At 40.8% G+C, this 23456-nt stretch overlaps 1 protein-coding gene across 1 annotated transcript; it reads left to right on the top strand.

Annotated features, from left to right (window-relative positions):
- The first annotated feature begins 927 nt into the window (after window positions 1–927).
- tbx4 (T-box transcription factor 4) lies at window positions 928–19477 on the top strand. Its single transcript, XM_071542712.1, has 8 exons — window positions 928–1071; window positions 1639–1733; window positions 11014–11133; window positions 12815–12962; window positions 17347–17499; window positions 18163–18251; window positions 18471–18706; window positions 18816–19477. The coding sequence occupies exons 1-8, from the start codon at window positions 928–930 to the stop codon at window positions 19475–19477; spliced, it is 1647 nt and encodes a 548-aa protein (XP_071398813.1).
- The last annotated feature ends 3979 nt before the right edge of the window (window positions 19478–23456 follow it).

The following is a 23456-nucleotide window of genomic DNA, read 5'->3' as shown; positions in this document are numbered from 1 at the left end:
AATTAGTTGATAATTTGTATTTGAAACTGTTGTAATTTTTAACCATTTAAATGCCCATCACTTCAGCGTTATGACCGGTTATATCAGATCAAAAGTGTATTGGAGTGTTTATCAAAATTTCTGCATGCTAGTCAACATCATAATCCTTCATTTCAACATGAACACGACACAATGCTTCTCAGGCAATGATAAAGTTTTTCATGTATACATATATTTTCATAATTTAGACAGAATAAAAAGAGGGGGGAATGCGGTTTATGCTTGCTATAGGGACAAAACAAAATGTAGTGCAAATGTAGTGCTAGTTTTGTTTTGTTTTTTTGAACAAGCCCTTATATCCATTTCCTAAATTCCAAAATATCAGTACACACCTATTATTTTTGGTAGCTTTAATGGACAATCCATTAGTCATGGGTCATTTTCTGTGAAAATCAGAATCAGAATCAGTTGAATTGCTGGGTAAAATAAATCAAGCGGGATTTGTCTCGGCGAAATTGGTATGACGACATATTGGCAACTTTTTCATAGTTCATACTAACACTCATTATACAAGGCTAACCCTCATATATAGTGGAAAGGGACAGTGCAAGGACATTAGTATTATGAGTCTACATATAAAGACTCCATTCACCTGTAGATGTGTGCATTCAAGCAGTAACCAACAGTTTACTATGAAAATACTGAATAGAATGAGAGACATACAATTTATTATTAGCATTAGAGAGCTTACATTCCTGTGGCTGAAAAGTGTCATATGCCAAGTCTGACGCACACCAGGTTAAATTGGGGTTGAGATTATGCAAGAACTGCTTGTGCAATAATAAAATAAGCAGGGGAGTAGTGGGGTTTTTTTTTTTGTGGTGTTTTTACAGCTATTAATATGAATTGATAGGTCTGAAATCTGGGTATTCCTCTAATCCCACAGAGATGCTGCAGGAGAAGGCTTCAGCTGTGACGGATGACGGTATGACCCGGGTCCAGCCTGGAGGGGGGGCCGAGCTCGTTCCAGACCCGTCGCGACTGGGCCAGTCCACAGCTTCCAGCATTCCCAGCGGCAACGAGCCCGACCAGGTAGAGCAACAGAGAGTCCCGAGCCTAAATAATGTCATAATGTCTACTATGCTTTACATTGTGTTGCTGAAGTTTGTCAGTTTGTTGCATCGTGGATGAATATTTCCTAGGAAGTTAGAACTTTTAGTCGTGTCGGTTGGGATATTTTTCTTTTTGTCAATTCTCAGAAATAAAAAAATAAAAAAATAGCAGAAATAGCAGCAACTAAACTGCAGACTACATTCCCCCTTTTAATTGGCTAACTCTGAATTCAACGTAATCTTACCTTAAAATGTTATCAAAAAACCTAACTAAGCAGAGTATATATTGATATATCTATGCTACATATTGCTGAATTACAATTATTACCAGTAGAATTCAATCATTTCACTAGAGCGTGTTTTTAAATTGAAATGTCTGTGACACTTGATATTTTGTAAGTCACTACTGCAGTGTGTTGATATGCCAATGTTTTTGATTTAATGACTTCAATTATTTATTTACTGTCAAACTTTTCATCATCTGGCTATGGGGATGAACGGGTTTGGTGTGTGTGGAGTGTGACAGCAGTTTCCTCTCATTTCTCAGAACATTGAGAACATTAAGGTTGTCCTTCATGAGAGGGAGCTATGGAAGAAGTTCCATGAAGCCGGCACAGAGATGATCATTACTAAAGCAGGCAGGTTAGTACACCAGCAAACACACCACACTATCAATGGCACTACTAGTCTAGAGACAAAGTTGGTCGAATCTTCATAAAGAGGAAAAAGTTTGCCCTAATGCTCAATTTAATGATTGGATGATTTGAATTATGTGTCAAACCCACCATTTAGCAATCTGGGTGATATTTGCATATTCATGGGAAAGCAATAATATCAGTCCTGAGGTTTTTCTTTTTAAGGAGTTTCAATGATAGCATATCTCACCTATTTCTTCACCTATTTGTTCAAAGTTGCAACAAAAACATAATTCCCCTTACAATACTACTGGGCTTTTTCCTGAAATAGCCACACAATAGCTAAATAAATAAGGTTTTCCACTGAGGGGAGTATTTCTTTGCATTTTGTCCAAGTCAAAAGAAATGTTGAAAATGTTACATATCTTGTTGGTCATATGTTATGCTAAAGGCTTCTCATCTTCTGCAGCGGAAAAAGTAAACTTTGCGGGGAAATTACAGGGAAAGTGGTATTAAAGTGATGGATTCAACACGCAATATGAACATCATGCCTTTCTGCGACCATCTGTTTGGACAGCTAATAGTAACATATAGCAGTTATAACTTTTGCCTCTCAGGGAGAGACAAAAAGTTCCTGCGCCAGTGAATACATAATTGAAAACACAAATGACTGCTCCGCTCGTTGGATTTAATGCGACCCGAGGATTAGATAGCGGGGCCTTTGGACATTAACCAGAGAATGAGTAGACTCTCAAATCGACCTCCGCCTCTCATTCCTCATGGGGCATTTTTTTTCCCCTCCAGTAAAAAAATGTAAAAGGTCACCACATTTTTTCTTTAATGCCGCATAACCATAAGAGATGGGCTTTCCCTTGTCCAGCTGATAAAGTGGGCTCTGAAGCCTTAAAGCCCTTTGAAGGGCTGAGCAGTGGTTTAGCTATGCAGCTGTGCTGGAAAACCTGTCTGGGCTTACCTACAGTCAGTCTGCAGCAAGACACTGTTTAGGTTTGCTAGATCACAGAGAAAACTGTCTCCATCACTCTTTACCAACAAGTCTAAAAATGAACGCGCACAAAATGATATCAAGACAAGAATGTATTATTCAAGGGAGTTATGAATAGTGCATGGAGCAGCTCCTCGCAATGTTATCACAGCAGAAGACATTTGGCCATGTTGCACTCTGTTGTAGGAAGAAGCATGCTGTGTTAGATCAGTAACGTAGAGTGTAACATTGCATGGAATTTGACTGTAATGAATACAATTTAGCTGAGTAATTTATCACTGCATGACCATGACTATTTGAATTATTCATAATGTTGGAATAAAACAAAGGGAGGTTAATACATTTCTAGTCATACTCAAAAGTATAAAGATTAATCGTAGGGCAGACAAGCAAGTGGACAAATCGGGATAATCTGGATTGGTCTCAGGCTTTTGAATCTCATTCATACTTCAGAAACGTTGAAAAAACTAATCTGCGCAAGGTGCTTGATCCTGTCAAACCTGGCCAAGTCTGAACAGTGGCATTTTTGTATAGTAATCAGAGTCAGATTATAAAACAGGAAACAGATGCCAATTATTTAAAGAGCCAGATTTTTTTTATTTAGTCACATCGAGAACCAATGCAGGTTAGAAAAGGTTAGACATACTGAAATAACAGTATTCAAAATTAGCATTATTCACAAAGCATATTCCAAAACAACTATGGCTATCACTGTGGACCTCAGGTTTCTCACTGTTCATAAATCAGTTCAAACCAATAGTTGGCAAAAACTTTTAAACATGTCAATATAATCAAGGGATCAGTACAGCCTCCAAAGTTATATCTGTTATCAAAGCCACACTTACTAATTTGGTATAATGCAACTTTGAACATTTTTTTTTAATTCCTTACAAAGTGACTTAAACTTTTTGAACTTTTTTTGAATGGCAGGAACAGATAACACTCTGGAAAATATAGCGTCACTTGACTTATGTTTATAGAAAAGTGGATCAAATTACATTCTTCATTCATGCCGGCAGGACAAAGGGTTTTTAGCTGATGTATCCAAAAACACTCCCGTTGTAAGAGTCATTTTTCATGATTACCACCTCTTCGGTTAAAATCGTGCATTGAATCGATTTCTTTCTCGATGGAAAAGAGTTTAGAATCTATACATTTCTTGGGATGTTAAACTAATCAAAGATGGAGACAAAATAACCACAACAATCTTTAGGAAACCCACTGACAAAAACAATCTATTGAAATTCGAGAGCCACCATCCAATGTCCCTAAAAAGAAGCCTACCTGTGAGTCCAACTTTACAGGCTTAAACGCATCTGTAGCACAGAAGATGAATTCACCTCGCAAAGTAAGAACATGTTACACAGGTTCAGAGAAAAGGGTTATCCTGAATCATGCCTGCACTCAGCGACGGAGACTGTGAACAAAACAGAAAGAAAACAGCTATTGGTTAAGAAAAATAAAACAAAAAGATTGTACTCTGCAAATTATGTTCTAACTTAAAATTCTTTCTGTTCACATACAAGAGGGCAATAAGTCTGAGAGATCGCTTGGTGAAGGCTGATTCACATGCAGCTAGACCGAAGGCATTCATTTTGGGAAATTTCCCCTGTAGATCATGCACCTCATGTGGCATGGTGAAAATTGACAAATTCAATGACACACACACAGGAAAGGAGTACAGAATCAGATCCCTAATCACTTACAACACGACCCATGTAATTTATTTACTATTCTGTCAATGTAACAAATAAATAGGTCAAACATCTCGAAAGTTGAAAATTAGGGTCAATGACAGACAGACATGACATCACCCGTGGCACGCCATTTCTGTGGACATGGGCACAAAGTTGAGGATCTAAAATGTATTGGAATCGAAAAAGTGTGGCTCAACCGAAGAGGTGGTAATTATGAAAAATGACTCTTACAACGGGAGTGTTTTCGGATACATCAGCTAAAAACCCTTTGTCCTGCCGGCATGAATGAAGAATGTCATTTGATCCCTTTTCTATAAACATAAGTCAAGTGACGCTATATCTTCCAGAGTGTTATCTGTTCCTGCCATTCAAAAAAAGTTCAAAAAGTTTAAGTCACTTTGTAAGGAATAAAGAAAATTGTTCAAAGTTACATTATACCAAATTAGTAAGTGTAAGTGTGGCTTTGATAACAGATTTAACTTTGGAGGCTGTACTGATCCCTTGATTATATTGACATGTTTAAAAGTTTTTGCCAACTATTGGTTTGAACTGATTTATGAACGGTGAGAAACCTGAGGCCCACAGTGAGAGCCATAGTTGTTTTGGTATATGCTTGGTGAATAATGCTAATTTTGAATATTGTTATTTCAGTATGTCTAACTGGATGGTGGATGTACTTCAGATGAAGTTGTTTGAAATTACAATGCACAGTATTGACTGACAGTGAAATTCCATGTGATTCCATTCTATGTGATGTGTTTCCATGTGATTACAACACCACAATGATTACAAATGAGGTTCACCTGGCAATTTACCTGAGAGTCAGAGTGCAGTGGCATCCCTACAAACAGATATAGGAGATAATACTAATAATAACAATATTTTTTATCTATGTAGTATCTTTCAAAACAAAGTTCTAAAATATTTTACAAATAACATAACAATAAGGCAATAATCTAAACTTGCTTAAAATCAAATCCAAAGCTAATAGGAAACCATGCCATAGCTTGTTGACTGGGACAAGAGAACAGAACAATCACAATGTTGTTAAAGACAAAACCAATACACAACAACCTCAGAATTGTCTATATTTATTTGAAGGGAATTTTGGGACATCCAACCCTTGTCATGAGCTGGACAGTCATGTAATACTTTACCTGAGAGATACAGTGGAGTATCTTCGGCATAGGAGTGAAAGGTGGCATGTCAACACATTCCAGTAGATGGAAAAGGCATAAAGAAAGGCCCAAGAACTGAGCCTCGAAGCACACATCAAATCAATGTAGGAGAAAAAACAGGTACAATGAGAACCAGTCCATGACACCAAACCAGCTTCTTAATATTTTAATTTAGTGTGGCAAGATCAATCCCATTTTTTATGTTTTGACATTCATCATTAAATTTACATTTTAGTCATTAAGCTGAAAATGAATTTTTGAAAGTTTGAAGGACTTCATTACCCGGAAATCATGTAACGTGGCGTCAGTGAACTACACACTCCAAATTGCAAATGCAAATTTCTTCTTAGTGGGAAAAAAAAAAAAACAGTTGAACATAACCGTTGTTGGTGAGTCCAGCTTTCTCTCAACGGAGCGCCTGCTCACTGCTGTTTGGGAGACCGTTTTTTTTTTTGTATTTCCCAGACCAATTTGGGCAAATAGGGTGAATCCATAACATCTAAATTTGTGGGTGATGGGAGACTTCTCTGTTGCAGCCTCAAGCTGTGATTTTGGTTGATAAAATGAGTGTATTTTTACAGAAACATCCTATCTAGAGCAGCTGTAAAGTCCTAGATAACCAGAATAGCAACAGTAAGGGCTGCAGTGAGTGACCACTTAATGATAATGTAAGAAAGATGTAAAAGAGATTTAACAAAAAATATAAATTTTTTATATTTTTGAGGAGTAATCTGAGTGAAACCTAGATCATACTAGATGATTTTAATGGTGATTCTAAACCCAATTGGACCATCCATACAGTTGGTACAGATTATCCTGTAGTGTGAACGGACTCAAAACTGCTGACTGGACATTTAATAAAAACTCTACTTGCTCAACTCTTGATAAGTTGTTTATACAATTTTATTTGGAGGAATAAATCCCATATAAAATAGCGACATCCCTGGATCAATCCACATAAATATGCAATTACAAAAGTATAAATCCTCCTCATATTGTTTATTTACTTACACTTATATATCACTTGTTACACCACTGTGGGCCACGCACAGGAAAAGACAAACAATCACAATGCATTCTGGGCAAGACACGCTCGTGAAGTCTACATCGTCAGCCCTTGAAAGGTTGATCTCAGAAAGTTCACTTGAGTTATCAGAGTAATGGAACGCCACTTGAGATGGATTCCCCCGAGGGGAGGTGCCGAGGGAAAGTTAAAATGACTAATGAAACGCAGGGCATGTGGAGAGATGACTAGGCTGAACGACACAAGGGCTGGACCATGGTCTGGAGGTATGGGGGTGTAGGACTGGACCATGGGCTGGAGGTATGGAGGTGTAGGACTGGACCATGGGCTGGAGGTATGGAGGTGTAGGACTGGACCATGGGCTGGAGGTATGGAGGTGTAGGACTGGACCATGGGCTGGAGGTATGGAGGTGTAGGACTGGACCATGGGCTGGAGGTATGGAGGTGTAGGACTGGACCATGGTCTGGAGGTATGGAGGTGTAGGACTGGGCCATGGGCTGGAGGTATGGAAGTGTAGGACTGGACCATGGTCTGGAGGTATGGAGGTGTAAAACTGGACCATGGGCTGGAGGTATGGCGGTGTAGGACTGGACCATAGTCTGGAGTTAATGGGGTGCGGATCCCTTGTACGCCAGCACCAGGGTTTTGAATTCAATGCGAGCGGCCACAGACAGCCAGTGCTGAGAGCGTAACAGGGGAGTGACATGAAGGACCTCATTCATTTTGAATATCAAATCATTTCAAAATGTTTATCACTTTGAACGTCAAATGATAAATTGACTGTGAGGTTACGGCGCAGACAGTCAGCATTGGTTTTAGTTTTAAAAATATTTTCAGCCATGTCTGAAAGCAGCTAAAAATCTGCTGAACTTTGTGTACGTGGGTTCCCTAATTGAGGGCTCCAAAAGTATTTGGACAGAAAGATTAATCAAAAGTCCTAACATTCAGACTTCTAACAGACTGTAACCCATAAGCACCAACAAATTCTTGATAATTAATGAGGTGCTCTTCCTGCTTAATATACAACCTGTATCCCTATAAGAACTCAGCCATGAACAATATAACTTTCCCATAGTTTTAGCAGACTGTCCCACGGTAGATTATAATAATAAGAGAACCAATATTTTCCACAGTTGAATTCTTCTAGACCAATTGAAATGCCGATATTGTAGCATTGCCAGAAATGGCACTTGAAAATAAGATATCAAGTGTGTCATTGTGTTTTATTTAATATAACCCTAATATATGCAAATAATTCTGGCATGCTCAAATGTGTGAACTTTGTACAAAAAGTATTTTTGTCCTGATTATTTGATGTAGCTAAAACAATTTTTATGATTCTACATCAAATACATCAAAACGTCCATACTTCACGGGGTGCTGTCAAATACTTTTGGAAACCACTGTATGTCTAGGCATTGCATAGATCTTTATCATAGATGCACACAAAATTCAGTGGAGAATGCTCATAAGAAAATGCAGGGATGAAGTTGCATGGCCTTGAGAGGGGAGAATGGATGATCACGGCCTCCTAAACTCTATACCCCGAGGTGTGAGGAAGGTCTGCGCAGAGGTATAGATCCCCGGTCATCGCCCATGGGATCCCACATTCGCCCGGCACTCCGAGACGCAGCTTGATCAGTCAGCTCCCATGCAGCACCTAGCTGAGCCTGGAAGACTTGTTATTGCGAGTGTCATCGTCCAGGCCGTAATCCTCCCTCTTCAAAGCACCCAGCGCTGCTCTTCCCTCACTCTCCCTCTTTGTACACAGCCCGTCAGGGGAGCAGCGGCGGGGTGATAAGAGGAGTCCGGCGCCCACAATAGGCAGTGTCTAGTGGGGTTGTAGCGCTTCATCATCCCCCCCCCAACGCTCCTTTTGATCTCCCCGCGGTACTGGAGATTCCCAGAGAGGGAATGGATCACTGGAGGGCCTAAGCATGTGGGACTGTTAAGAGAAACAGCTGGCTGGGCACAGAAACACACACACACCCTGACACTGATATCATACACACACTCCCCGACTACCATTTCTCATGCTCCCCTTAAACTCACACACTTAGTCACATCACTGTATGTATGCCTACTTGTCTGCCTTTGAAAATCGGTTTTCCAGAGTTTTAGAATACCAATTCCTTTATATAGATATAGTCGGTATAAATAGATATATAGTCCATTGTTTCATCAATTTGCTTCTATTGTTGCTCTGTTTCTCAGGTTTACTTTAGCAGAAAGGACAATACACTGTATCAAAAGATCATAGGCTATGACAGGATTGCCATGAAAGCCACATTATCTCTCAAAAACTACACCCAGGACTCCCATTGCAGGTTTTCAATTAGGACTTTATACTGCAGAACAGCATCCAATTACAATTCAATAAATAAGCGATGCAAGACATTTCCTATTTAAATCTGCCCCATTTATTCTTATCACTCAAAATGCTATGTAGCTTAGAATAAGAATCATAGCTCAGGTCTTCACAGTGAGATATCGGAATGATTCATTCATTGAGTAAGGTGGACTGCTATTTTCAAAGCATATGGGATTCTGAGACCCAGCTAAATAAATATTTCTACAGAACTAAAACCAATTTTGACTTATCAATTTCCATTTGTGCTTAAGATTACTGCACATCTGTGTTGGTTGGCTGGGCGAACAGAATCATGGTTCCATGGTTATAATAAAAAGCCAGCAGCAATAGAGCACTGCTCTAGGTAGTTATGGCCATATTATATAAATGTGAGGGCCACATGTGTTGACACAGGCCTCCATCTGGTCAGGCTGGATGGTGTGATTGGAGCCAGGGATGAGCAGAGGTCTGTTTTGAATGTTCCTCCAAGATTAACCCGTCTTTCAGTGAGGATGATACCGGGACTGATCTCTCCTACTGATTGGATTTGAAGCCTGGGAGAGAGATTTAAATTACCTGCCCTCAATCCCCCTCCTCTCTCTCTCTCTTACGTGAGGGAGTATTTACAGTAACATGATCAGATGGTGTCAGGCACTATGAGCCTTTGAAGAAGGGTGTTTGCACCAATCAGAACAGCAAGTTTGAGCCAAGGGGGTTCGATGCTACGCCATCCTTCCACGGAGCATGCAAGGCTGTCACGAGTGTGTGTGTGTGTGTGTGTGTGTGTCCTCCACTGTTTGAATGTGTTGCCAGGGGCAGCATCCACAGATAAACTGCAGCCCTTTTTGACCAGAGTCTCTGGAGCAATGACGAGTCAGCTGTCTAAACTGTTGTGCGATCTGGGGTGCCATTAAAAAGCACTTAGGACTTTATAAGGGGTGCAGAGCCCTTTGCGACTTTTGCTTTGGCGCAGATGGGATGAAAAAGTTTTTGGTTTCCCAGAAGAGGTCATGAAAGGTAGCTCCATTCATATGTTTTATGGCCTTGTCCTGCTATATTAGCATATTCTGTCTTTCATTCCTGAGACACTTTTATAGATAAAAGATACAGTGTGTTCCCACACTTTTTATGGCGACTCAGACTCAAAACTATCAGAAGATTTCAGCCCTCCCCCAAATATAGGCCTGTGAGGAAGCAAATTAGTACCAAGCCGAAAAGAAGTGAGATTTTGACAGTAAGGACAACATTGAGAGAATGAAGGTGCAAAGGTTTGGCAGGTGGCTCTAATTATGCCAGGTGCTCATTGGGGTCACCTGTGCAAAAGTAGGTCTCATCCTCTTAATGTTTAGGTAAAGGTCATTGCAAATAAACCCCCAGGTTTCTAAGAATGCCTCTTCTCACCCTCCTTGTCTCAGCCTCCTGATCTCTACAGGACCTTGCTCATCCCAATCCCTTAAGGACATCATTGAGCTGCTGTCAGTGCCCTAATCGGATCTTCGTCTGCACTATCCGTGATGATACTACACTTATCCTGGCCAGAACTCTTCTCAATGGCTCAGTAGATTATTTCTTTAACAAGATGCTACGTGCACAGAGCACAAACTTCAGCCCTTATAGATAAAAGCAGATTTTTTATTAGTCTTTGAAACATTTGGCATAAGAAATGGCAAATCCTTTTTTTGTGGAAATTGCTGATCAAATTCTCTCATTCAGAAGTGTAAAACATGGCCAACGTCATTCTCAAAGCTTCTTAATCACATTGATTTCAATTTGATAAAAAGCCAAAAGATCTCAAGGTGTAAGCGATGCACATAAGGTGGACCGCTGAACTTGTTTACAGGATGTAAGGTGCTTAGGGTAATTAATCTAAAAGACTCAATGAGGAACAGGCGACATTCCATTAAAGCCAATCAAGATGAACTGATTTGTGTCATTAAGGTCAGTTCTGTTAGGAACATGTCATGTGCTTAGAGCATAAACGCCAACTAAGAGCATGTCTAACACTAAAACCTTTCTCCTCACATTCTTCAACAGGAGGATGTTTCCTAGCTACAAGGTCAAAGTGACAGGAATGAACCCCAAAACCAAGTACATCCTGCTCACAGACATCGTCCCAGCTGATGACCACCGCTACAAGTTCTGCGATAACAAGTGGTAAGTTGGTAAAGTGGTGCTTTTGGAATCGTTGCTCACTATATAGGTCTGTTCCTATGATCTTTCAGAAGTAATTCTACTCCTGAGGAATCTAGTCAAGAGTCTGGAGGCACAGAGATTTAAGGGAAGGGATAGACAAGGGTGGATGATCATTATCATACCATCACCTTCCTTCCTCAACATGAGACAATAATTATTACACCATAGGCAGTAATCACTACTTTTTCATTTAAATCCTTTTTAAGGCTGCTTTTCTACATTTTTACGTTGAGAGTAAGAGGAAATATGTAAGGAAGAGAAAGGAAATGGCACGCTAGACACCAGCCCACACTGTGAATTCTTGATAATTAATGAGGTGCTCTTAGTTTGTGGAACCACAGGTCCCTCATTAGTATGTATACTGAACAAAAATATAAATGCAACACTTTTGTTTTTGCTCCCGTTTTTCATGAGTTGAAATAAAAGATCTAAGACTTTTTCTATGCACACAAAAGGCTTATTTCTCTCAAATTTTGTTCACAAATTTGTTTAAATCCGTGTTAGTGAGCACTTCTCCTTCGCCAAGTTAATCCATCCACCTGACAGGTGTGGCATATCAAGATGCTGATTAAACAGCATGATTATTGCACAGGTGTGCCTTGGGCTGGTCACAATAAAAGGCCACTCTAAAATGTGCAGTTTTTATCACACAACACAATGCCACAGATGTCACAGAATAAGCCTTTTGTGTGCATAGAAAAAGTCTTAGATCTTTTATTTCAACTCATGAAAAATGGGAGCAAAACCAAAAGTGTTGCGTTTATATTTTTGTTCAGTATATTTTCTGAACACATCAGTTATTGCACTCTGAGATGGAGTGTTGTTCTATGCACTTGCTGCTTCAATCATGCCTAGATTGTGTGAATAATGTGCTAAAAGGTAGAAAATAATTGGCTCCTGGTATTTTTTTTGAAGTAATCTACCCACTAAAGATATTCTGAGTATTATGAGTAAAAATGCATATTTCAAATATTCTAGAAGAGCAGATCAGGTCATGGTCCGATGGCTAATTGTTGCTGCAGATTGTCATTAGCGTGCAGTTCCTTACTGCAGGGCCCCGGCAAGACGCCTGTCAAAATAAAAAAAAATCTCCTGGGTTGTACTCAATGTCCTCCGGTTGACCCTGTATCTAGGGGCGATGACTCTGCAGTCCTCCACCCACTAATACGACATCAGTGCTGGCACTGCCTGTATCCATGGGTAGACAAGAAAAGCAAAATGTTTTGCCAGGAAAAGCTCAAAAGAACACACACTCTCCAGGACGAAGTAGTCATTTTATAGCCATTTGTTTCTGATCTTGTGGGATGGCCTGGAATTTCAACCCTTGCCAGTGTGGGTTCTGGTGTTCTTCAGCGACACCTTGGAGAAGCATAATTAGTAATGATGTTACAGCAGAGGCAACCGCTTTCCAGTCGAAGGGAATTGCTACCATGAGGGCTGAGACCAGTAGTGCTCAACGCCATTATACGACTAAATTATGGAAAGAGAGACTTAGCTAATGTGGTGACAGGAATGGACACTAGTGTTAGCGGGTCATATTAGATGAACCGAGCCATATTCCTTGAGAAATGGATGACACTGGCTCAAGAAAGCAGCTGCTGATAAACCGTGCTCCTTCACAACTCTCTCCATCTGTTTTTAGGATGGTGGCAGGCAAGGCAGAGCCGGCAATGCCAGGCAGGCTGTATGTGCACCCTGACTCCCCCGCTACAGGAGCTCACTGGATGAGGCAGCTGGTATCGTTTCAAAAGCTCAAGCTTACAAACAACCACTTGGACCCTTTTGGGCATGTGAGTACCTTCCTGTAGTCAAGACCTTACTTAGTCAAATCCAAGTCTAACAAACCACAGAGATAGAAAATAAACCAAACATCAATAAAATTATGCATTTTCTAAAACGTGGTTTTCAAAAAAGTGATCTCGAGACTGGACTTTCAGTATTACAGTGTTCCTATGCACAGGTCTACATGTACAATGTATGTGTTAATTGTGGGTACAGCAACAAATGGACTATATATAGGCTACCTCTGGATAGTAAACACATATTCATATTTTGCATATTAATATATTTTTTACTATTACTATATATTGTTATTGTTGTTGAATAAAAATAAACACAACATTAAATATAATTAATTATATAATGACATATCCCCCATCCTAAAATTATAAAATGACTGTGTGGAAACACACAAGATTTGCGACCATCTAACTATCTGATATGCTTGAACGCCATCAACAAACAAGGAAGTAAATAACCACGAGTGTAAACAAGTAAATAACCACGGGTGTAAACAAGTGGAATATCAGTTGGTCATCTTTACAAGTTCCAGTAACACTTTACAATAAGGGTCACTAAGTTAAGGGTTAGTTAATGCTTAATAAGCATGAACTAACCCTTAATTAACAGTTTACTAATGTGTCTGGTAATCATTTACTAATTGTGTTCATTTTAACTAAGGTATTCATTTATACATTATTTAATAGTCATCTTTATAAACTATTAAATGTATAAATTCATACCTTAGTTAACATGAACACCATTATTAATTAAGGGTTAGTTAATGCTTATTAAGCATTAACTAACCCTTAACTTAGTGACCCTTATTGTAAAGTGTTACCAAAGTTCCTCATCACTGGACCTGCCATGTCATCAATGGCAGATCAAGTGATTAAAACCTTGATGATGCTAATGATGTCTACTTCAGCTTATGGCTCATTTAACTGAAAGTCGGTGGATGAGTGGAGGTGAAGTTAAACTATGTGCAAAGTAGGTCAAAATAGACCTTACCGGCACTGGGTGCAATAAGAGTTCCATAATGGAGTAAGTGGAACTCATTTTATGCAGCCATGAAACCCAGTACTGAGTGCAATGCCTCCTTACCATGTCAAGTGCTTTTATCATTTGGAAACAGGATTCTCATCATGGCCCTGATATAAAATTCCATGGAGTGCTTCCATGAACTAAAAAATGTTGTTCCTTCTTGGTTTCTTAATGTTGTTTCTCTAATGGGGTGGACAGTCTTGTTTTCATTACAGTTGGGCTGAAAACCACCATCTAATGCAATGAATGTGTGATTATAAATGACCCATTTGTAAGATTCCCTGACATTCCCCCGAGAATTTATCGAATTTCCTGACTGGAATAGACCTCTCAAAACTCCATGATATTCCAGAAATCCCAGGACTAGTGAGAACCCTGTTTGGAAAAAAAAATGGTATTCACAGGGAAGCCATTGTCACACACACACACACACATAGCAGTGAGAACAAATTGACTGTGAAGCATACAGTGGATGTGAAATATTTGCGCGATAGACGTGTGAACAACAAAATCACGAAGTTGCTTTTTGTCGGCAGAGTTCGGAAAGAAAGGTGAAAGAAAGTGAGGAAGGGTGAGAGACAGAGGAAGGAAAGACGGGGAAGTCCACAGAGAGAGGAAATGGAGAGAGAGAGAGAGAGAGAGAAAGAGAGGCAAGCTGCAGAGGGAGGTGAAGAGTGTAACTGTGGCAGCGCTCCCCAGGGGAACTCTGGGATAGCTTGTCTGAAGCCATCCCGTCAATGGGCAGGCTCATTAGGTTCATAACCTCTCAGATCAGTGGCGGGGCCCGCTGTCAGATTGAGTCGAGTGCCTGGCCAGTGATAAGGGCGAGTAATGAGGACAGAACGAGTTAGAGGCCACGCTAAGCCCAGATGACGCCCACACCAGTAGGCGTGGAGAGCAGCAGTTCTCAAAGTGGGGTCTGGGGGACTCCCAGGGGTAGTTGAAGGGGTTCCAGGGGATCCCCGGCAAAATGAGGAATAGTTTAACTTCACTGGAACTTAATTCACTAGACTGAATTGAATAGATCTTGATTCCCCTGAGACAAAACTCATCAAATGCAAATCTGTGGCCTAATGTGTCTATTTGGGAGTCTGTGCCATGAAAATGTTTGAAACCCCCTGGTGTAGGGAACGCTATTCGGATTCTCCAGCAGCTTCATTGCACCACTCGGTGTCACACAAGGAGAGTATATAAATAGTAACTCCGTCTACCAGAAATCATTGGCGAGATAAAACTGCCTGTGAATGCAGTAATGATGTCGCTGACACTTTCAGAGACTAGTTCATGCATGCAGACATGGTTCCAAGTGCTCAATCCTCCAGGGTGGCGTACACGGAAGAGTCAGAATCTGCATGCGAGGAATCAGTGTTCTTCAGTCTATAGAAGACGACTGTACGCTTGTTTCAGTCAAGGCCCTTCAAATCCACGACAATCATTCTTCTCCATATTACCCAACCCCCCCCCCCCCACACACACAACCCCCCCCCCCCCTCTCTTGACAACCGACCTGGTCAGCATCAGCAGTAAAAAACAGACTGTCAGTGATCTGGGCCCCTTTTGCTACTGTTGGCTAGCTAAGAGAAGTGCGTGGGAATCTTCACTTGAATGAAACTAGTTTGGGGAGGTGATGGGGAGTTTTTGTTCCAAAGCAGAGTACGGGCCAGACTCAATAACTTTAACAAATCCCTGCAAATATATTATGGTCATTCTGCGCTGTGAGACAGTAAAAATCTTACTCACTGCCCCGTTTAAGAACTCAATCCAAGCACATATTACACCAAGCAAGCAATCATATCTAAATGTTTTATACTGAATGTAAGAGCAAGAGCTTTCTTAGGTTCTTAATTGATCTAAGGCAGGCTTCCCTGATCAGCGCCATTAGACAGCCACCGAGGCAATCTGCAGTATCACCCCCCCAGACACCGACCAGACAGCAAAGCAGGCAAAGGTCAAAAGAGAGCCTCCGGTGAACCAGCCAATAGCTTATCTTTGTCTCTAGCCTGCCTCGGCAACAGGACCATGTGAGCACCGGGCCATTCAGTGTTCAACCTGAGCCGAGCCCCCTGTGCCCCATTCAGCCTTCACCTCTCTTTGGGAGCCCCCTGGAGGAGTAGGCTCTTCAGGGGTCGCTGGGAGCCTTGCAGAGTGTGTCTGGGAGGTGAAGAGGGGAGGTGAGGTGGAGAGCTTGACGCTTATCTCCCTTGACAGTGCTGGACTAGTGATGACCCAGCCCTACTGCTGCTAACGCTTCACTGAGCACACCACAAGGCTGCAGCGAGCAGACTGGTGCCAGTGAGCCCGACCTGCCTCCACCCAAACAACCTAAACACTGAGCGCACTCAACACATGCTGACTGCTACACTGATGCACAACACTCAGATTCCAATTCGAGTGTGATGGAGACGGAGGGCGCAAAGAAACTGTTCATTGAAATAATTGATGTCAACAACTCTGCATTTACAAGCTAGGTTTCTGTGTGGGATGTAGCACAGCAAGTATTTCAGATTGTGGATGCTGAAAAGAATCCAGAGGATGTCAATCAATTTAACTCACAGATCCCACCGGTGGAATTTAAGCTTTTGTTTTAAAGGATGGTTTGGGTTTTTTTGGGCACTTTTGCCTTTATTTGATAGTCCACAGTAGAGAAAGATAAGAAAGATATGGAAAGAAGGGGGGATGACATGCAACAGAGATCCCAGACCAGATTCAAACCCAGGACATCACAGGTACATATGGACCTTAGCTAGCTGAGCCACCAACCAACCAAACCAGCCAATTTAACCTTTTAAATAATTTATTGCTAGAGCAGCATGCTATAGCTCAAATAAAAGCTACAACTCCACAGACGTCATTCCATTGATACAAAGTGTGGAAACTTGCTGCAAAAACATGGACTTTAGATTGGAAAACAGTATTCATTAAGAATCAGTTTCGAGCTCTGGAAAAAATTTCATGTAATTTTTCCTTTAATTTTCAACCAGCAAAAGTCAGTTAAAAACTGTCAATGTGGGAGTGGCAGGTTTGAGGGGCTACAGAATAGAAGACCTTATGATCCTAACATTTTATTTTTGAGACAAAATAAAAACAAATTCATTCTCTATCTACACAACCAGCCATTTCAGAAAGAAAGAAGCCTTGATTATGTTAAGGTACAATTAGCACACCAACTATTAGCAAACTAAGGGGGAAAAAAACAAGCGATGGAAAACCTCAGCTACTCAAACAGCCCATTTGGCATCTAGACACTATAAACTAACCATAGCAACAGAAAGTACCCCTTATGTACAATTCATAAACCGTTGCTACTGACAAGTTTGGAGTGAAATGTGTTGTCTTTTTTGCCCTCCTTAGATCATCCTGAACTCTATGCACAAGTACCAGCCCAGGCTACACATAGTCAAGGCAGACGAAAACAACGCCTTCGGATCCAAGAACACGGCCTACTGCACTCACGTCTTTCACGAGACAGCCTTCATCTCCGTAACATCTTATCAGAACCATAAGGTAACTAGCAACAACGTCCTACAGACTACAGTTAAAATCAAACATATGTGAAAGCCCTGCTTTTACTAATAGAAAACGATTTATGACACTCGACAGTTTTTATGGGTGAAATAGGATAAAGTTGACTTGACACCTCAATCTTTTCTCTAAGGTTGAGGGAAGGTGAACAATGGTGAGCGATTTCTCAATAGCCGAGTTTGATCAGTATTGTTTTTTTCTATATGCTAATTGATGAAATGGAATTATAAAAGTGTGCAGAACAATATCAGCCCATCATATCCTCAGCAGCCAATAAAGCCTATTGACTCTATCTAGTTATCATGAACAGTGGTCATAAACACAAACATATCCCATATGTAATAACTGGATCCCAAAAACGAATATGTCCCTGTAGATAAAGACAGCATACAACTTTTTTGAGAGCAGAATGAGGAATGTAAGACAAGTTTCAAAGCATAACTCCTGCAAAGCTAATTTCTTAGCTAAAGTGGTACACACTACAGTACATTGCATAGTCTGCTGTATTAGTGTAGTAGAAAATGAGAAGAAGAGTTTCAGTGGTGGACAGACCATGCATAAAATTCACAAGTGCGACGACCGTAATTACTATTAACTATGGCTTGGTTGACATCAAACAACACGAGAGCTTGATCATTTCCCTAGATCACTCAGCTGAAGATAGAAAACAATCCATTTGCCAAAGGATTCCGAGGTAGTGAAGAAGGAGATCCGCGCGTTTCAAGACTACAGGGGTATGTTTACAAAAACAAGGTACCAAGCAAGTAAAATTAATCATTATTTGACTGTGGAACTTTTTGGCACATTGATTGTTCTTGGGAAACATGTTGTTGTATACAGCTGTGGATACAAAAATCTAGTCTACCTCCTTGAGGGTTCTGTCACAAGAGTAAAAGTGTAGGCATGGCAAGCTAATTCTGGCTTTCTCTCTTGTTGCTGCTACTGATGTGCAGGAAAGAGTATCCTGTGATTTCGAAGAACATGGTTCGCCAGAGGCTCATCTCCTCACATAGTCACCTCGCAGGGAAGCTGGGAGCTGGAGTTCTGACGGGTCACCCTCAAGTCCTTTCCTCTTATCAGTATGAGACTGGGGGCCATTTGTCCAGCTCAGACCCCCAAGATCCTCTCTCAAACCACTTCCCCCAGAGCAGAGACCCTGGCCTGCTTTATCACTGTTTCAAACACAGAGGTTTGTTTCATGTCTATTCAATAATGTTTCAGCATTGCAGAGAAACAGACACGTCCATTAAGTGCTCTTTGGTTTTCAACACCATGTGGTTAATTATATTTCTTTGCAGATAATGCCCGACACCTGGAGCTGGGATGTAAGCGGCCATATTTGGAGACATCGGCTGCGGTCTCAGACGATCATTACTTTCGTTCGCCTCCCTCTTACGAGTCTCCGCTGCTGTCTCATCCGTATTGCACCGAGGCAATAACCTCCAGAGAGGCTTGTATGTACGGTAGTATGGAGACAGAGTCTGGATCTGGGGCCGGGGACACAGACGAGCCGAACCCCCCTTCACTAAATTGCAACATGTGGGCTACGATGCAGCCTTATCCCCGCTACAGTGTGCAGACGGTGGAGGGCGTCCCGTACCAGCCCTTCACCGCTCACTTCACCAACACTGCCACCGTCACCTCCGTGGTACCACACCCCTCCCCGTCCATGACGTCGCGGCCACAGGCTGACTTGGGGGTCTACAACTCAGCTACAGCCCAGCGCGGTCTGCCCGTCATACCTCCGTCCTCCTCCTCTTCGTCTTCCTCTCAACCTGTTCCGGGATCCAGAGATAGGTCAACCCACCCGCCTCTGTACCACAGGAAGCCGGGGTCGCCGCTCCGGCCTCACCGAGATTTCTCAGCCTATCCTGCACAAAGCACTATGTCCATCCGGGACCCTTCCTATCAGTACCAGATGGGGCTGAGCAGTGCGGGGACCCACTGGACTGATAGTTAATGTGGACCACTGGAGAAAGCTACTTTGTCCAATCTGCAAGTCTGAAATTAATCGGTCCCACAAACCCCCTTTTGAGCTGCCTGTGCTAAGCAATGGTAATGAGATTACTTTGAAATACAGCCATGATGATTTGCCAAGTTGCACTCAAAAGCCATATTAGATTAGAATGAGATGGCACAGAGCAGTCAGTATAATCACCTGAGTACTCTGCAGCTTCAAATCCATCAATTCTCACTTGAGTGCCATAGAGCAGTGTTATGTGGTGATGGCCACAATTTAAGAGGTTGACTTCGTCTTTAGTTATGAAGATTTGTGGCATTTATATAAGGCCGTGATCAGGTAGGACGCTTTTTTCTCATGCTCAAATGCAGCTCTGAGTGTCGCTAGTAACAGAGGGAGCATGAGCTCAAAGGCGCAGAGCATCACATCATTCTCGTTGCTATGCGACACAAAGTTTGTAATCAGCATTAGCAAGCTAACCTGAAGTAACAAAGGGGATAACACTGTTGAAAATAAAAACGGACGAGAAAGTTAGCGACTGCTCTGCTTGCTCTTGAAGAAGAGGATTCTGAAATGGAAGATGTGGATACATGAACTCCTAAAGTACGGAAGAGTAATGCATTCACTTGAGAAAAAAAAATTTGCCCTGTTTTTCTGAATTAACAAGATAATTATCTCAGAATTCTGACAAAAGTTTTCATGGAAAAAAAAAAAATTCTGCTCTGTTTTTCTCAATTAATGAGATATCTCAAAATCCCAAGAGAAGCTCTCATTCCTACTTGAGAGCTCGATTTCATGGAAGCAAACATGTCCCGCCTGTTTAGTTTAATCCAGTTTTATTTTGCTTTTGGTTTGAAACATTGGGAGATACTTGTGTCTTTAAGTAATATAGATGGTATTGCAACCGTAGGCTACTCCATGCAGGTGAGAACTCGCAGGATTTTGAGGTATCTCGTTAATTCAGAAAAACTGAGCGGATTTTTTTTTTCCATGAAAACTTTTCTCAGAATTCTGAGATAATTATCTCATTAATTCATAAAAACAGAGCAGAATTTTTTTTTTCCCATGAAAACTTTTCTCAAAATTCTGAGATAATTATCTCGTTAATTCAGAAAAACAGGGCAATTTTTTTTCTCAAGTGAATGCATTATGCTTCCATACTAGAGAGAACAGAGCACCGATAGTTTTATCACCTTGTCCAAAAGCTCTGCCTAGATAGAGCCCGTTTGAAGGGCTATTTTTGCATTGATACATGGTGTGGCTAAAGTTGAGACAGGTTCAACTTGAAGTGCCCAGGGCAGCACCCTAAAACGCATCGCGTCTAAAAAAAAGTAACTGAAAATAAATAAATAAATGTGCAGGCACGTTCAAAAAAGCATCCTATGATCACGGCCTACTTCTTCTAAAGTGTGCCAAAATGACATTTTTGCTCCACCATGATGTAGGGTTCAAAGTGTATTTTGTAAGCAAACAGAGATTGATCATATCAGCTTATCAGGGAGAGAAATTTGAGTTGTGGGTGTGTGTACTATGAATTTTATGTGCAAAGGCAATAAAGTTGCTAGCCAAAAATGATAGCTAAGATGATATGGTTGGGCACCACAGTCGAATCTTCTCCAAAGGTGTACATACAGAAACATTAAATCATGTGAAAAGCGTACTACAAGACCACCCATTATGTTCATGACAATCAACAGTGTGCAGGACTCCAGATATGCCCTGCAGTTCTATGCTAGTCATCCAGTCATCTAAGAAGGCCATGGTGTTAGCCTGAGCCACAGCAGTGTGGTTAGCGCTCAGAGCTTGGCTCCAAACCCAGCACTCCAAACAATATTCTTAGTGAAGGCGGACAGCAAAGAGCTCTCAGGCAAACCAGATGGGAGCTTAAAGAACTGTTGTTAAGCCAGCGCAAGCACAGGAAAAGAGAGCTGCACACAAATCCCAGTCCCAAATGACTGACTTGGAAAAATCCTTACAAGACTGCAAATACAAAACAGCCTGAGGTGGGCAGGGAAGCTGAAGGAAAGGCTCTCAGTAGCATTACACAGCATTTGAACTTGTATTGATAAGGAGGGATGGTTTCTAGGAAGAGGTGACCTATCATGCAGATGTGCATTATCCCTTTATTTCATTTTATTGAATTCAATATAACATTTTTGAATATATCAACATTTTTGCACACCTGATTAATAAACATTTTCATGCCTCCAGTTGTTTGTTATATTTAATCCAAACGATTGCCAGTGGTCTGACAGTGTTCATGTAAGTAGGTTCATTTTCAAACACGAAGAAAATTATTTTGAAAAATTAAAGAGCTCAGAAGTTTTTTTTGAAGCTTTGCGTATGGCAGTAATTTATGATCATATCCACTTCGGAGATTCTGTTGTAGTTTCCGTGAAATTAGCACAAGCCTCCTGTCAGCATAAATACTACTGCAAGTTATATGGGCATTTTAAGAGTTCTCTCCAAGTCGCGTGCAAGCTATTCAACAGACTTCCATTGCTGTATTAAAAGTAACAAGTAAAGACGTCACATCAAACTGCATGCCAAAATTTGGTGGCTTAATGTTTCCTTGCTCACATGCAAACATACAGTACATACCTCATAGAACATGACTTAAGACTTTGCTATATATGAATACACCAGGCAGCACTTATTTCAATAAAATGTAATTTTTTTAATACCAGATCCCCAGTTATTCTTTTGTCCTCTTAACACCAAAAATCACCCTGCTCACCACCACCTCCAGTTTTAAAGATGAATTGTTTTAAAATAAGTGCTGCATGGTGGGTTGGATGTAAGCCAAAATGAGAGTCAGGCACCAACAAATTGGAAAAAGCCTCGTGTTGGGATCTGTGAGGTATACTGTATGTTTGCATGTGATCAAGGAAATGGTAAACTGCCAAGGTTGAGCGTATATTTAAATGTGACATTCTCTCCTACATTAAGAGCGAAAGGCACAAATCGAGGCTAGACGTGTAATAAAAATGCTAAAAAGGGCTTTATGTGTTTTTGAAATTTATGCTCGCATACATGAAGGTTTCCATTTGAGAGTCTTCAAACACATACCTCATTAATGGTTTTCAGACCCCATGGACCAGAAGTCCTCAGCAACTTTCCCAATACTTAATTGGTTTCACTGCACAAGATCCATTACAAAACAAATCTTTCAAAGGTGGTACTATACTCAACAAAATCCAAAATGTGCTTACAGTAGAGTACTCACCTGTGTAACAATCAGTCGATACTGAAATAGTCTGTAATCATAAGGTAATGCAAATTTGCTGGAAGGAATTTCGACAGGAGCACGAGTGCATCAGAACACGGGGCACTGCTTTCTCTCACACACAGTACTCATTAGATCATGAGTTATGGTGATGGGTAGGTCCTGGTTCATGTCAGCACCTCTTTCTCTCCATCTCTCTCTTGGCTGTTGATGCACTTCACAGGAAGGGAGGCTCTTAACAGAGAGCTACCACTCAAATCAACAGCCACGTATCTTGAAATGCGTAGTTACGTTGCAGATAGTGTTAGTGATAGAGTACTATCTGCAGTTTACTTGCCTGATGATGGTGATCAGACATTCATTTAGCTGTCATAAGTATATTTTCAATCAACAATGTCACTCTCTGACCTGATTTGCTTTAATTATAAGTCCTCTTTATTAAGTAAACTAATATTATTTACTTATAATTAAGTAAACTTCAAGAGACAATGCCTGAAATTTGGAATAATTCTGTATGCAAAACCTCAAAATAACTTAAAAGATTACAGATTTTTTCCAAGGATATAGTTTATTTTAGGAACATTAATAAGCACTGTAAGTACACAACATAGTACACAGTACATACATTCAAATAAGGGACCTTATTCTTTTAAAGCATATGGATTTTGCATGGTATAAAAAGGTGTTCCTCATATAGTTAACAAATCACTGCACCATAGAATAACAATTCACATATACAGCCTAGGAATTCTG

This window comes from Centroberyx affinis, unplaced genomic scaffold (assembly GCF_046629955.1).
Source record: "Centroberyx affinis isolate AG114_WGS23_722 - 3 ecotype Tasmania unplaced genomic scaffold, CSIRO-AGI_Caff_v1 ptg004166l_1, whole genome shotgun sequence".
NCBI classification, from domain to species: domain Eukaryota; kingdom Metazoa; phylum Chordata; class Actinopteri; order Beryciformes; family Berycidae; genus Centroberyx; species Centroberyx affinis.
This window is presented reverse-complemented; position numbering and strand designations above follow the sequence as displayed.

Bases quoted from the DNA above. Each gene is read 5' to 3' on its own strand.
- tbx4 (XM_071542712.1), top strand. From the start codon at position 928: ATGCTGCAGGAGAAGGCTTCAGCTGTGACGGATGACGGTATGACCCGG. The intron at 12,963-17,346 runs GTGAGTACCTTC...TGCCCTCCTTAG, and splicing joins ACTTGGACCCTTTTGGGCAT to ATCATCCTGAACTCTATGCA. The intron at 17,500-18,162 runs GTAACTAGCAAC...TCATTTCCCTAG, and splicing joins CATCTTATCAGAACCATAAG to ATCACTCAGCTGAAGATAGA.